At 42.1% G+C, this 13,664-nt stretch overlaps 1 protein-coding gene across 1 annotated transcript in view; it reads left to right on the top strand.

The window, feature by feature from the left end:
* The window catches only part of FNDC3B (fibronectin type III domain containing 3B), a 213,828-nt gene that overhangs the window by 94,967 nt on the left and 105,197 nt on the right, over positions 1-13,664 (top strand). Inside the window, exon 4 of the mRNA XM_074590212.1 lies at positions 6,340-6,416. Within this exon, the coding sequence (XP_074446313.1) occupies positions 6,340-6,416 (77 nt within the window). The remainder of the gene's footprint in view (positions 1-6,339; positions 6,417-13,664) is intronic.

Raw genomic sequence — 13,664 nt, 5'->3', positions numbered from 1 at the left:
CCCTTTGCAGTTTCATGTTAATAACGATAACGCACCGAAACGCGGAGACACCAATGTATTTTGTATAACTTTAATTATTTTTTAAATCCTTATGACAAACCAACCTCATCTGGGATGGGAGGGAGGGTAAAGGACTGGTAGAATGAATTTGTGACTTCTCAGGTAGTGACAGTACTTAGAAAGGATATCGAAAAAACATAAAGCAGCCGCAGAAGTTGCAGAGGAGTTTTAAGAAACACGTTTTACCTCCATCAAAAATGCTTCACTCTCCACTTTCAAAGCCCGTGTTTGGATGTACAGCTGGAGGCGATTGTGCTTGATGGCAAAGCCGTGCAGGTGCCAGAGACTTTTTTTAGATGTTTCATTTGCATTTAAGTTGTCATTAAAGTCTGGGTCTAAGATAATTTGAAATCCGTGGAGTCATTTCTGTTCGACTTGAGGGTTTTGGTAATGTTTTTGTACTGCTCTTACAAGGTGAAGGAATTACTCCGTACTACTAAACTGTGGTCCGACCAGAAAACAAAGAGTTGAGGTGCCAGACAATGTGAATGGACATGTGGTAGGCATCCTTGTATTCACATCCTTTTGTGTAGATGAGGTTGTCTTAAAAAAAATTGACAAATGTGTATGGATAACCAGTATAAAACTCTCGATATGTTGCCTTCTTCTGGCACGGGCTGGTGCCATGGGGATGGCCAAGTGTTGGATTCTTTCGTTAACCCTGTGCCTCGATAAGCTGTACTCGTAACACTATTTTTGCACCTTTCATGACCCCACCTTTGGCAGGTTGAGCATAGGTGGGATTTTTTTCCTGACATTTTAGACCTCTCCAAAGGTATTTTTGAAAGCTGTTATTTTACCCCCTCAAGCACTTCATATTGTAAAAGCTGCTCCTCTTTTCTCCACAATGTGGAGTTGCTTTAATCTACAAATTTATACTCATCTAAGGACAAAGTATTTGAATCTTGACCAGCAGGAAATTCAAGATTCGGTGTCCTGGTAACTTCAGTAGACACCCAGGAGTTGACTCTTCCTCTGCTTTTAACAGACTTAAGTGAGCATCTGAGTTAGCTCTTATCTAGGAGAGATTGCGCCTCAAAATGATGGTGATATTTATATATGAAAGCTCTTTACATCTGACTTCAAAGGTTTTTATAAAGTGGTCTGACGCACTGATGTTAGCTTGTTGCTAAGGAGCAGTTGTAGGCTGTGGCCAAAAGGCTGGGAAAACCACTCGCCGCACCTCTCTGCTGGACGGGAAGGAAGGTGAATGGAAGAATCCAGGATTGGTTTTGGTTTTGTTTGCCTTGTCATCACCTTGTTTGGCCCATGGGCCGCTTTGAGAATAAGTGAGTGGAGGGAGAAGACACGCGTGCCTGACAGCGATGGCGAGCCTGTTTGTGCTTATTTCATTGAGGAAATTGTTCCGGAACAGCTGCTCATCCATGTGAAAATGCAAACCCTTGGGTCCCGGCCAAGGTCAGCAAGCCCTGGGTCATTTGTTTTAGCAAAGCAGGCCAGTTTGCCCTTTAATTATCTCTCCTTTTCGTTCGGTCACATCTCTTGCCCCATAGATTTACTTCCTGAGAAATGCCTTATGTGAAAGATGTGATACCAGTTTTGTTGTGACATGGATTACTTATAACTGTTAAACTTTATAAAATATAATGTATTTACCTGGCTGGATTTAATTTTCTACTGCACTCTTAGCTAGTGCAGTAGGTTCTTGTTATTAAAATGTACAGGATTCTTAAATTTCAAAGAAAAAGTGCCCAAATCACCAAATTGTTTCTCTACTAGTGCCGGTATTGCGGTGCGAAACGATAAGTCGGTCCGTGTTTGCTAGAAACAGGGCTGAGAAATTCCTGAACTTCGGGGAGTTCTCAGGAACTGCTCTCAGAACGGGAACTTTAGAGTGAAGCCTGGTAGGGTTTGCTCTGAGTAATAAGCTATGCAAGATGGTCAGTAGAAACGTGGAGTAAAACGTGTGCCCGTGTGCTGGAGCTGGATTTGAATCATATTCTACAGTGGACATAATTTAGTAACAAACAGAGAAAAGCAATGTATTAATAAATAGCAGTAGGGAAGGGCAAATAGCGTAGTAAAATGACTTCTTTGCCCTATAGTGCAACGTGGAAAGAAAGAAATCAGAAAGACGTAGTGCTAGAGCTGGAGGAACTGGAATGCCAAATTTTGGCTTCTATAGTTTAAGGAAAAAAGCCTAACTAAACTAAAGCGATTTTTAATACATGTATAAAAGGTCACTCAGGAACAAGGAAAAAAAGAAAAAAGCATACTTATTCCAAAAGCAGTTTTATACAAGAAATTTGAAAGTGTCATGGATTGCAACCAAGGCTATAATTAACCTTGGAAACCTTGGGACAGAAGTTTCTCAAGTAGGTTGTGACTTGATTCCTGAAGGAATAAAACAGGCAGAAGAACCGACAATTTCTCCGCGACAGAAGCATCCTCTTGGCCGGGGACGCAGGAGACAGAGATGGGAAGGAGGAGACTTGCCTTGATCTGCGGCTTTGCACAATTAACCATGATACAAGAAGGAATAGAATAATTGTTGTCATTTCTGTTAGGCTACGTGTGCAGGTGTTTTTTTAAAAAGGCAATAGATCTGCAAAACCTTTTTCAGTCATCTAAAATGGTTAAAATAATTAGCTGCCACAGCGTCAGAGGAGTGACAGAGCAGCACAGAAGAGGGAGCATGTGGCTTGGAAGAGGAGAACAGGCTTTTGCTGGGGTGTCAAGCTGTTAATTAGCTCTGCCACAATATGAGACTGAGCTGCCTCTTTTACTGTCCCTTAATTATTGACATGTGTTAAAAATATGAAACCTGTGTGCTCTTGCAGCTTAGGGACAAGCGTTGTCTGTCACCTGCCCGGCTGATGGACTTCGGTGCCTTCAGCCTGGTGGCTCCTCTGCTTTCCCTCTCATGGCAGAGGAGGGGGAATCGTTCCCTTGCACCTGCAGTTTGGATGGAGCCAGCCCCAGCGTTTCGGGGCAGCCCTCCAGAAGGCGATGACGGTGCTCCGTATTTACGGTGTCGGAGCTCGGGGTGGAATTTGGCCTCTGGCTTTGTCAGCAGAGGTGGCCAAAGCTCTTCTGGCTCGGTTTCGTTATGAGCTCAGGAGACAACCTCAGTTTGTTAACAGCTTCGAAAAGTATTAAAGCGAGCTCCTTTCAGTGTATGGCATCCGTCTTAGAATGGACTGAGTTTTTCCCATTTAAATTAAATTTTGTATTGAGCCACGAGCTTCAATTAAAACTCGCAAAGTTCTAATTCCCTAGAGGACACATTACTTACAGCCATCCTGTGGATACAAGCAACAGAGGAACATCCTTCTCTAAACATTGACTTTTTAACACTTCAAAAATATTTGACATAACCAAAAATGCTAACATAAAACCCCCCCAAAAGGTATAGTTACGTTTTAGTGTTAATTGGGGAATGGTTTCGCTGCAAGAATAGTCTTTAATAGTTCCTGGGACTCGTCATGCTGCAGAGACGGGGTCTGTATTTGACTCGCTACCGCCTGAAGTTGTTTTGATACCGTTGATGAGAGAGATGAAATAACGTGTGCTAAAGTCATTTGCCCAGCCTTGAAATCAGAGCGCTGGAAACAAAATCTGGCTGCAAATCACTAGGCTGTCGTTCTTTTAAAGCCTGTTATCCGAATGACTTTAACAGTTTGTGGGGCATCCGCAAGGTTAAGAATGATCTTGCACGGTGCACATTTTGATGATAAAACTCAATATTATTTTTTTTAATTGATATGGAAGCGTTACAGTCAACAGTAGCGGTGTGGGAGCTTGATTTCTTCCTGCACGTAGATCCGTATGAGCAACTGGCACAGGGTTTAGAAGGAGAGATACGAGGCGTTTGTTGTGTAGAGGCTGTCTGGTCTGTACGTAGACACTCCAAGACTATTCCGTTTTTAAATTTATTTCCACGACAGAGTACCTATTTTTGAGAAATACTGGCTAGAGCCAATACAAATATAAGTAGGTGGCACTCTGGTGAGGGGCTGAACAGGTTACACGTTAAAGCTTTATTCTGTTAGGCAACGTTTATGTGTAACACTGAAATTCTTGTCTGCTTAGTGGTGAACTCGGGATTTCTGATTTTACAACGGCTTTTTTTCTCGCAGCTTTTCCAGGTTTGAGGAATCACTGACAAGGAATGAGTCGCGTACCAATGTTATCTCTTCATTTTATCTAATCTCGGGCACGTTCCATCCTGAAGAACTGCACAGCCCTGGATAATCCAGTGTGGATCGTGTCATGGTGTATTTACCAGTGTGGGCCCTTACATACAGATACACTCCCCCATTTACCGTCGAGTGAAACTTGGCGGTGCCTATAGGCCAAAGTAGTTTCAGAGAGGAAATAAAAAACCATATTCCTCAAAAGAAATTTGCCGAGATTTTTTTTTTTTTTTTTGGTAGGGGAAACACATTAACTCAAATCACGTTCCTGTAAAGTTCCTTCTGAACCAATTGTCATTTCATATTTTTGATGGGTTTAAGTAGAGACATTTTTATGGCAACTCCCCCCCCGCCACACACACCAGTAATCGCTTACTGCTTATGCTGAAGTGTTTTTTCCATTCACACTAAAACTGTTGACTCTCTGGGGAGACAAATAATGTTGAAAGGGCTGTAGAATAAGGGGCGGGGGGAAACCCGCGTGAGCTGAATGAGGAGAAGTAATAATGACTTTTTTTTTCCTTATCGGGGCTGTAGTACAGGTGAGGTTCCCTGCATAGTTCAGTACAGAGAAGTGCGACGAGCAGCAGAACCACACACCTAAAACGACTTCTTTTAATTTAAACCTTGGAGTTCCCATGTGCTTAATACACTTGACGATAAACTGCCATATTTCAAATGTAGATGTGACTGGTAGAAGCCGCGCGTGCTGATTAGACTCTAAATAACTGCATAGAGAAAACGAATCAAGATCAGAGGAGATATAAATAACTGCGATGGATTCCTATGTGTCACTTGGATTTTGGGAGGTCGGGAAGTCCTGCGTGTTGTACGATAAGCAGCCTGAGGGGTGTGAAAATGTAGATGGACAGGGAATGACTTTTCGGTAATTTAATGCGGACTGGTTTTGCTGATGCCAAGCAACAGACTGTGGCTCACTTGGTTGTTGGGGATTTAATTAGATTTGTCTAAACTTTGGGAGCAGTCCTTCCTAAAGGCCATTACATCCCGTCTGGGCCTGAAGTCCTTCAAATGTTTTAGTGTTTAGGTTCCTTACCTAGAAGGTGGTCTGGTGTGGAGATGTTAGATGGCTTCTCCAGCAGAGAAGGTTTTGAAATTATCTTTTGTATTGGTGGTCAAAGCTAAAATTCAGTTTGCAGTAACAAGGAGCAGAGTTCTCTCTGAGCTCTTCTCAAGAGCTCCAGCATGAGTATCTTCTTAGCCCATGGCAAATGGGGTAACGAACAGGTTAGTGTAAACATTTTAGTATGTAATAAGGAAGTAGTTAAACTAATTTTTCAAAGTAGGAAACTCTCATTGCCGACATAATTTTGGGGGGCTTCATTTCATTGACTTCTCTGTGTGGTGTTCCAGATTTTAATGGCTGAATCGTTGAGCAATTGAGCGAACTATTTCCATTTTATCTAGACGATTTCTTTTAGCCGTGAGGCTCTGTTTGCAAAAGCCGAATGCTTATGGCACTTGCTTTGTTATACTTGTACTCGGTGCCTCAAAATGGAACTTGCATGTTCAGGGGCTGGATTTCGGAGTGGAAACCATAAGCTTCTTGCTTGTATAACCACATTCCAAGGTTAGGCTGAATAGCTGAGATAATGAATTTGGTCTTTGTGCATTCTTAAATAGATAGATAGTTTTTCACATATGTGAATTTTTTTATTTTTTTTTTTGGCTACAATTGGACGCTTTCCTTGGGAGCTGCCTAATTCCAGGCTGCACAGTTCCTGCTTTGTTCTCGGCTCCCATTCCTTCGACAAGAATAACTTAACCAGATTTCAGTATAGGAATTGTGGGCTGCTAAAGGACATATTGTGTTACTGCTTAATGCTGTAAAAGTTGATCAGTGGGTAATATAAAGTCTATGTTTTAGCTGTTTTATGATGAAAATATTATTTCAACGGAATATATGGTAAAGTCGTTGAACAATGATCTTATTCTCAGAATGATGGCACAAGGCATTTTCCATATACCAGAAATTAGTGGAGCTGCTCATTTCGTTATTGCAGGCTTCAAAAATAAAGCTTTTTTTAGCCTTTTCTGAGCAATTGTGCAATTTTTTTTAACTGAAAAAAGCCCTAATATCTTATTTCTCTCTTTCTTTTAGGACCAGCAGAGGTTCCCATGATGTCACCCAATGGATCCATTCCCCCTATTCATGTGCCTCCCGGTTATATCTCACAGGTACGCTTCTTCAAGAGTTAAAACGTATATAAAAGCAATAGCAAAAGCGATGCACACGGACTCAGCCGAGCTGTGCGAATTCTCTCCCTTTGTGAGAGGGAGAGGAGTCCACCTTCTTAGGGTGATGCCTTAAGTTCTAGTGTGACCGTCAGAAGGGGTAGGAGACCAGTGGAAGTGAGAAAAGGAGCCACTGTAGCAATAAAATGTGCTGTTGATCCTCGGTATCTTCCCAGCAGAAATCCCGCAGCGTATCAAGAACTGGGGGGTTTGGTTTGTTTTCAAGAGTAAATGTGATTTAATTATCTGTCTATGGAAAAAATGAAAAAAGGCTTTTCACAAAGCTGTTAGGGTTTGGAGCTCTTGAACAGCTACTGCTCCTCTCTGTAAATAACCGCTTCGGATTACCGGGTTGGTTGTGTTCCTTCCATCTTCTGCAAAGCTTAGTCTCCTTCTGAAGTAAGGAAATAAAAAAGAAAAAGGGGAAAAAAAAAAAAAGTTGATGTAAGGCAGAGTAACTGTGAACAAGACAATAAATCCAATAATTTCACCACTTTGAGACCTAGATTAGACCGAAAACTTCATTAAGAGTATATACAAAGTATTTCAAATATCCTTGATCAATAGCGTAAGAACTTTTGGTACATATATTTTGGCATCTGGTTAAGCAGAAAATAGATGATGTCCTGGAATTCCTTCCCCTCCCCAGGAAACATGTGAGCTTGTGTAATTCTGAAAAATTGTGGATGGCGTCATACTTAAATCCCACAAAATACTGCAATCGCTCTGTGGTATTTTAACTTCTGAACAGAGTGAAAACATGCTTCGAGTACAGGCGACGCTCTTCGCCGGGGAGGAGAGAGGGCAGGACGCAGGGTGGTCCGGCTTCATCCTCCTCCTCCTCCTCCTCCAGCGTCCCGCGGTGGGTGGTTGGGCTGCGCTTTGAGGCAGCATTTGCAGAGCTGATTAATACTCCTCCTGCCCTCACCTAATTTAATAAATTGGCCCACATCACACGGAGGAATTTTTTTTTAAAGATTTACCCTTCGTTTGAAATAACTTTAACCCCTTCTTTTCATTAATACGGTTATACCTCTCAGCCCCTGTGCTGAGATAAACGGTGGGTATATTTGAAACTCTTTCCAAACCAGAATTGTGAAATCTTCCAGTTGTATCTTGGTCTGACCCCAGTTCCTCCTTAATGCTTTTTTTTTTTTAGGGCACCATAATAATCCCACTAAAGAAGCCTTTGAGTAATTTCTTAACCAAAAAAACCCAACCCAACCAACCCTCTTCTGAAAAAATTTTCCAAGGAGATGGAAATATGTTAGAAAGTTTTAGGGGAAAGCTCTGTATTTAGTGCTTTTCGGCAGCAGAATGAGTGTTATGCTGTGTGACCAGCGAGGCTCTTGCCTTTCAGACTGTGTCATATGAAGCAGTAGTTGAAAGTGTGTAATAATCAAATTAGTTCTTACTGTAATAAAGGTCCCTGCCTTATTTGCTCTTCCTTTTGTCTGTTGCCTCATAGTTAAAAACTCTATTTTATGACAAACAATGAAAATACAACGTCAATTTAGAATGGTAAGGGAAAGGCCATGAAGCAAATTAATGCACTCTGAGATAGGAATCAAAAGATACTTGATTATTTTCTTGTTTGTTTGTTTGATTTGTCCCCAAAGTGTACATCTAAGAGTCAGGCAGAAAGCAAATACCCCCATGGAGAAGTAATGGTGACTATTAAAAAAAAGCCTGACAACTTTTTTTCCGTTTTGTTATGCCAAGCCTCTTGGAGCTGCGAGTATGAGACCTAAATTTTACATTAGTTATCTAGTGATTGCAAACCTGGATTAAAATGATGCTTCGTTACCTCTTCGGTGTTGTCAAAATGATCAGCCAAAAAATTGGCCAGAGGTTGTGTGCCCTGCCGGACCAGCTCCGCTGGAAGCAGCGGAAAAATAGTTAGACTCTATTTCTATTAGTAGTTGTGACTAGAAACTGGGATGGTTGATGTTAAGGATGCTCCCAATGATGAGGCTTAGCCAGGGTGGGCAAAAATCTGGGGAAATAATAGAGAAACACACACCGCCAGTTCAGATCTTTCATGCTATGGTTTTACTTTCAAAGACGGGTGAAATACAGCCAGTTATTTTGCATTTCCTTCTCAGCGGACCAGCCTCTGTGCACCTCTGGCAGATATGAGCTGTCAGGTCAGAGTTCATGTCTCTGCAATTCTTTGTTGGCTAAGGGTTAGTTAAATATGAAAGGGAGGAAAAAGTTCCTTGCTGTGCTCTCGGCGGACAATATTGCTACTGTGACAGTTAGCTGTGGAAGGTGGCATGGTAGAGAAATCTGTATTCAGTGCTTGCGAAGTCAACAACTTTGGTTTCAACTGTTGCATGTTAAAGGAGAAGGAGGGAGCAGGTCCTATGACTTGTAGGGCACAAGCTGTTAATGCCCGTTCCAGTTGCAAGCTGTGGATGGAGCTGCTTCCCTGCTGCACGAGTCCCGTGGGGCAGGCGGGGACCATGCTCTCCTCTGGGATGTCCACCAGAGGCTGCGTGGCCTTGGGGTCTGTGGCCCAGTGCCTCCTCCTGGCTCCCAGAGCACTCTGGCTCCCTGGTGTTAGCCTAACCTGAAGATTAAAGATCATGATTTGGATGCCAAGCCATTAAATTTGGGGACATCTTCATGGATTGTTGTTTCTGCTTTTCACAGTGTATGTTTGGTAGGAGGGAAGTAGGATTTGGGGTGTTCTAGTGAGGAGAACTAGGACAATGGAAATATCAAAAAGCACGATCGTGAACTTGTTTGCCTAGGGCTATTGGCTGAGGGCTGCTCTCTCTGAAATAAATCTGGAGCAGTTCCACTGGAGTTTGAGGAATTACTCGTGTAGTTGGATGTGGAAATTTGGCATGAAACCCCACTTTTGATTTATTTATTTATTTTTTTTTTTTATCAGAGTTGTTAATATGTGGTTTCTGCCACAGATATTTTAAGGCTAAAGGACTAATTTACTGGTTGGAGCTTGAAGTATGCATAGAACTGATAACATTCCTTTTGTCATGAGGTAACGCTGGGGTCACGTAGGCTGAGCTACGCAGCCCAAGCCATGGTGCTGCAGTTCCTGCATCAAGCATATAGCATTTGACAGAACTAGAGCGTAACTTCTAGAAAGAGAAAGGTCTTTAAAAGACAGTTAAAATGGTAGAAAATCCATCACATCCTTGGGAATCGGGGTCATCTTGGTCTTGGGTCCTGTACACTGAGAGGTGTTCTCCAAAATCATGTTTGGCAAGCGTCAGCTTTTAGCCACAGTCTCTTTGTTTTCATATGGTTTACAGCTCACAGAGCTTCTCCGTGTGTTTTGTAGGCTGCGATCGATGGAGTCATCCTTTAAGAGGATGATCCTCCCCAACGCTCTGAACACAAGGAAGGTCATGCAGATCTCACGCTCACACGGAGCAAGCTATAAAGGGACGATCCTTTTAAGTTCGTGAGCTTTGGTCCTGAAGACCTGTATCATTCTAGACTTAAAACGCTCCACCATCCTTACCAGCGTTATAGATGTTCATCTGTCTGTTTTCCAGGTTCAAGGTGCAGATTTAATACAGGTGTTAGTACGTGATGGATGGCAAAGATAGTGAGGCAAACTTGCCAGGGCTGGCCTGGACTTGGATTGGCATCCTTAATAAATGAAGTCAATAAATAAAATGTTGACGTCCAGGTTCCTCATGGATGAGCTCATTCTGTACTGTTTTCTGGTACAGATTGATCTATGAGTGAAGTTTCAAATTAGTAGATGAAATCCCCAAAGTATTGGTCGTGGTCCACCCAGTGGCCATGCTCCAGATGTCCTTGCTGAATCTAGCACGCTAAGTTTAAGTGAAATGAGAAAAACTCTTTGAAATCAAGTGGGAATTAATTCTGTATCACCATATTATACCCATTCAGTAAACGTGTGTTACAGAATGAGATGATTCTATTCCTTTAACTGGAACTGACAAAATACAGGCAGAGTTTACCGGTGCAAAATTACCATGTCTGTCTTTTTGCTGGGGGTGTAGCCTTAAATTTCGATGGAGAAAAATAAGAGAATGGGGAGTAGTGATGTACTTTGAATATGTGAATTATCTCTAGTTAGATTGAGTTTCCATTGCTACAGTGATATCTTTAATGTAAAACAAGTAACATTTAAAATGTTATTCTCAAAATGTGGCAACCGATGGGGGAGGCAATTTTATTGTGTCTCAGTAATGTTCATCCAGATTCTCCTGCACGATCATCTATCTACCTCACTCAGCAATTAAGCTCCCTAAAATATGGAAAAACCCACACAGAACTATGCTATAATAATATTGTTCTTGAGGCGGCACGCCAATTACACCAGCCAGCGCAAAAAATAACAGCAAAAGACAACTTACCTAGTAGCTGTTTGAAAAACACGAAATAATGAAAGTTTAGCTCTAGGTGCCAAATGACCAGAGATAATTTGTTTTCTGTAAATATAAACTGCTAAAATTAGCAATAGCAATTACTTCTAATATTCCAGTTGCATCTGGAGACCTCAACGGGGATTAGGGTTTCATTGCTTCCGGGCGCTAGAGTAGAAGACATTTAGCTGATGAATGTGTTTTCCTGATGAATTTACGATCTTCACGACAAACGGTTTTAAGCAGATACAAAGAATTGGGGATTTCTTCCTCAAATAGCGAAGTTTAATCTCTCTGCTACGTTAATGGATCAAACCTAATTTCCTCTTCGAACTAAATTCCGTCTTTCTGATGAATTGAAAGAGCCTCATCTCCCAGAGTGGCACCGCTGTCATCTCCCTGCTGCGAGTTTTACAAATCAAGATGTATTTACAGTCTTAACCTGTGCTGGTTTTATAGCTACCTAATGCAGAGAATACATAATTCATTGGATTACCAAATTTACGATCTGTTAAGGAGAGAATATCATATTTAAAGATGGTATGTGCAGCTTCAAAAATTTACATATAAATCCACAATTCCTAGTTTAGGGAGAAAATGCCCTGTAGGATAGGGAAACAAAGTATTTTTTTGCGAGGTCCCCTGTGTTTCTGCGTTTCTTTGGAACACGTGCACATGAAGTAAGAAGAATGCTGTCACCATTAGTGGCCTGGGAGGAAACAAATACAATATATTAATATTAGTCTCTTAGCTTTTGGATGAAAGCCCTGGGGAAGGCCGGATCATCCCCTGGTCTCTGGCGTTTCTGTCACTACCGTTGGTGGTTTATGGTTTCATCTAGCAGGATAATTTCATCCAAAAGGTCTTTGGAGGAACTCTGAGCTTTCTTCCCGTCTCCCTAGAAGATAGTTGAGGGAGAGAAATCCGCAAAATTTTAAATACGAGTTTACGTTGCGTGCTGCTACAGAGTACAAGCTTTCTGTCTAAATCTGGTTTTTAACATATTCATCTTTCACTAGGGCACAAAATACAGGTGTAGTCCGGTCTAGACGCACAGATGAGAGCTTATACCCACCTGGAAGACTGAAGTTAAAGTTGTCTTTGGGGCTTGGACCAGTTAAAGCCATGGGTGAAGACTTTTCATATCAAGATGTAGGAACTTGCTATCTCAAATTAGAGCATGATCCAAGTCTAAGACGGTTAAGTCCAACATTTCTGTACACAGTCCTAAATAAGTACTTCTGTGTGTGCTAAATGGAAAAGGATTTTCCTCTTCTCTGGCTTTTGGAGTGTGGGTTTCAGAGCTGGCGCCAGGATAAGAGATGCTGTGGAGGTTGAGTAGAACCAGTAGCAGAGATAGGAGGCCTGAAAACGCAGGAGTGACACCGATCTAAATCTCTAAACAGTCTGAATCTCCGAGGTTCAGCCCTCTTCTGAGGACTCTGTAAATTCAAAATTTTAAGCTAGCAGATGACAAATTGCTGGCTAAGGTTGTAAATTTAGAGGTTAGGATCAAGTATGTGAAGCTAAACTATTTCTGTTAGGGTTATTCAGCAGAGCATTTTTTTAATGTAAAATGTCAATTACAAGTGAGTGAATTAACTTTCTACAGCAAATGTTCTTCTGTAGGACACCAGCCAACCCGCAGAAATTGTCCATGACTGTGGTCGCAGCCTGTAGCTAACAGGCGTAAATTCATACACCCTTAGAATGCGGATGGCCTAAGGAAGGAACGGGGTCTGCTAATATTAGTTAAATTTTACCCGGTGATAAATTGCGGAGCTGATGCCTGGGCCACGGCTCGTGTTTAGTAGAGGCTGTAGGCATTTGCCCAGAGAGGTGGTGGAGGCCCCATCCCTGGAGACATTCGAGGCCGGGCTTGATGAGGCTTGGAGCAACCTGATCTAGTTGAAGATGTCCCTGCTTAGTGCAGGGGGGTTGGACTAGGTGGCCTTTGAAGGTCCCTTCCAACCCAACATATTCTGTGATTCTATGGCCTCTTAGATGGGGCTTGGTCCTCTGCAGCAGAGTTAGCAGAAGCGACCGTGTGCCCATGCTGTTGCTTCACTTCAGAGTATATCAGCCTAAACCAGTTTTTCTTTGTGGTTTAGGCTGACACTGTGATGTGACAAGACTCACTGGAGTGTGGGGATCCATAGCAGGGGCTTCTGCTGATGCTCCTATGGGGGTAGATAACTCCTGCTGATGTTGGTGGTCATCAGCTGAGAGTGGCAGCATCTTATGGCAGGTGCCCTTGACGCACATGCACTTATCTCATACAACACATTCATCACCTGTATTATTCCACCAGTGTGTCATTAGTCGGTTAGAAAAAATTAGACTTTTAACATCCTGTTTGTTGTATGAAACTAAATTACGCTTCCTTTGTGCTTTTCTACCTTATGCACCTCAAGGTACAGAATCAAAGGGATAGTGATTGTTCATACGCGGTTGTATTTTTGAGTTCCAGAAATGTCAGAAGTTTTTTTGAATAAGCTTCAAGAAAAGCTTGGCTCCGAAGTCTGGACTGATATTTGGCAGGTTGACTGTTCTCCAGAAATATAGCTCTGGAAAAATTATAAGCTGAAAACCTTTTTTCAGCCTAAGCACATTTCCACCTTCCTACATCTGTTTTTACATGCTTTGACTATGGCATCGGGGGCCAAGTTATGCATATTCCAGAGCTGATTTGCACGGACGTATAGACCAGCTCTGCAGCAGAAAAAAACCCCTTCTGCCCTATGATTTGTCTTGAAGAGATACCTGTTGTGAACAGAGCCATTCTTTTGAAAACATGTGTCAACACAAGGGATTCCTGCAG

This window comes from Larus michahellis, chromosome 6, assembly GCF_964199755.1.
Source record: "Larus michahellis chromosome 6, bLarMic1.1, whole genome shotgun sequence".
In the NCBI taxonomy this organism is placed as follows: domain Eukaryota; kingdom Metazoa; phylum Chordata; class Aves; order Charadriiformes; family Laridae; genus Larus; species Larus michahellis.
This window is presented reverse-complemented; position numbering and strand designations above follow the sequence as displayed.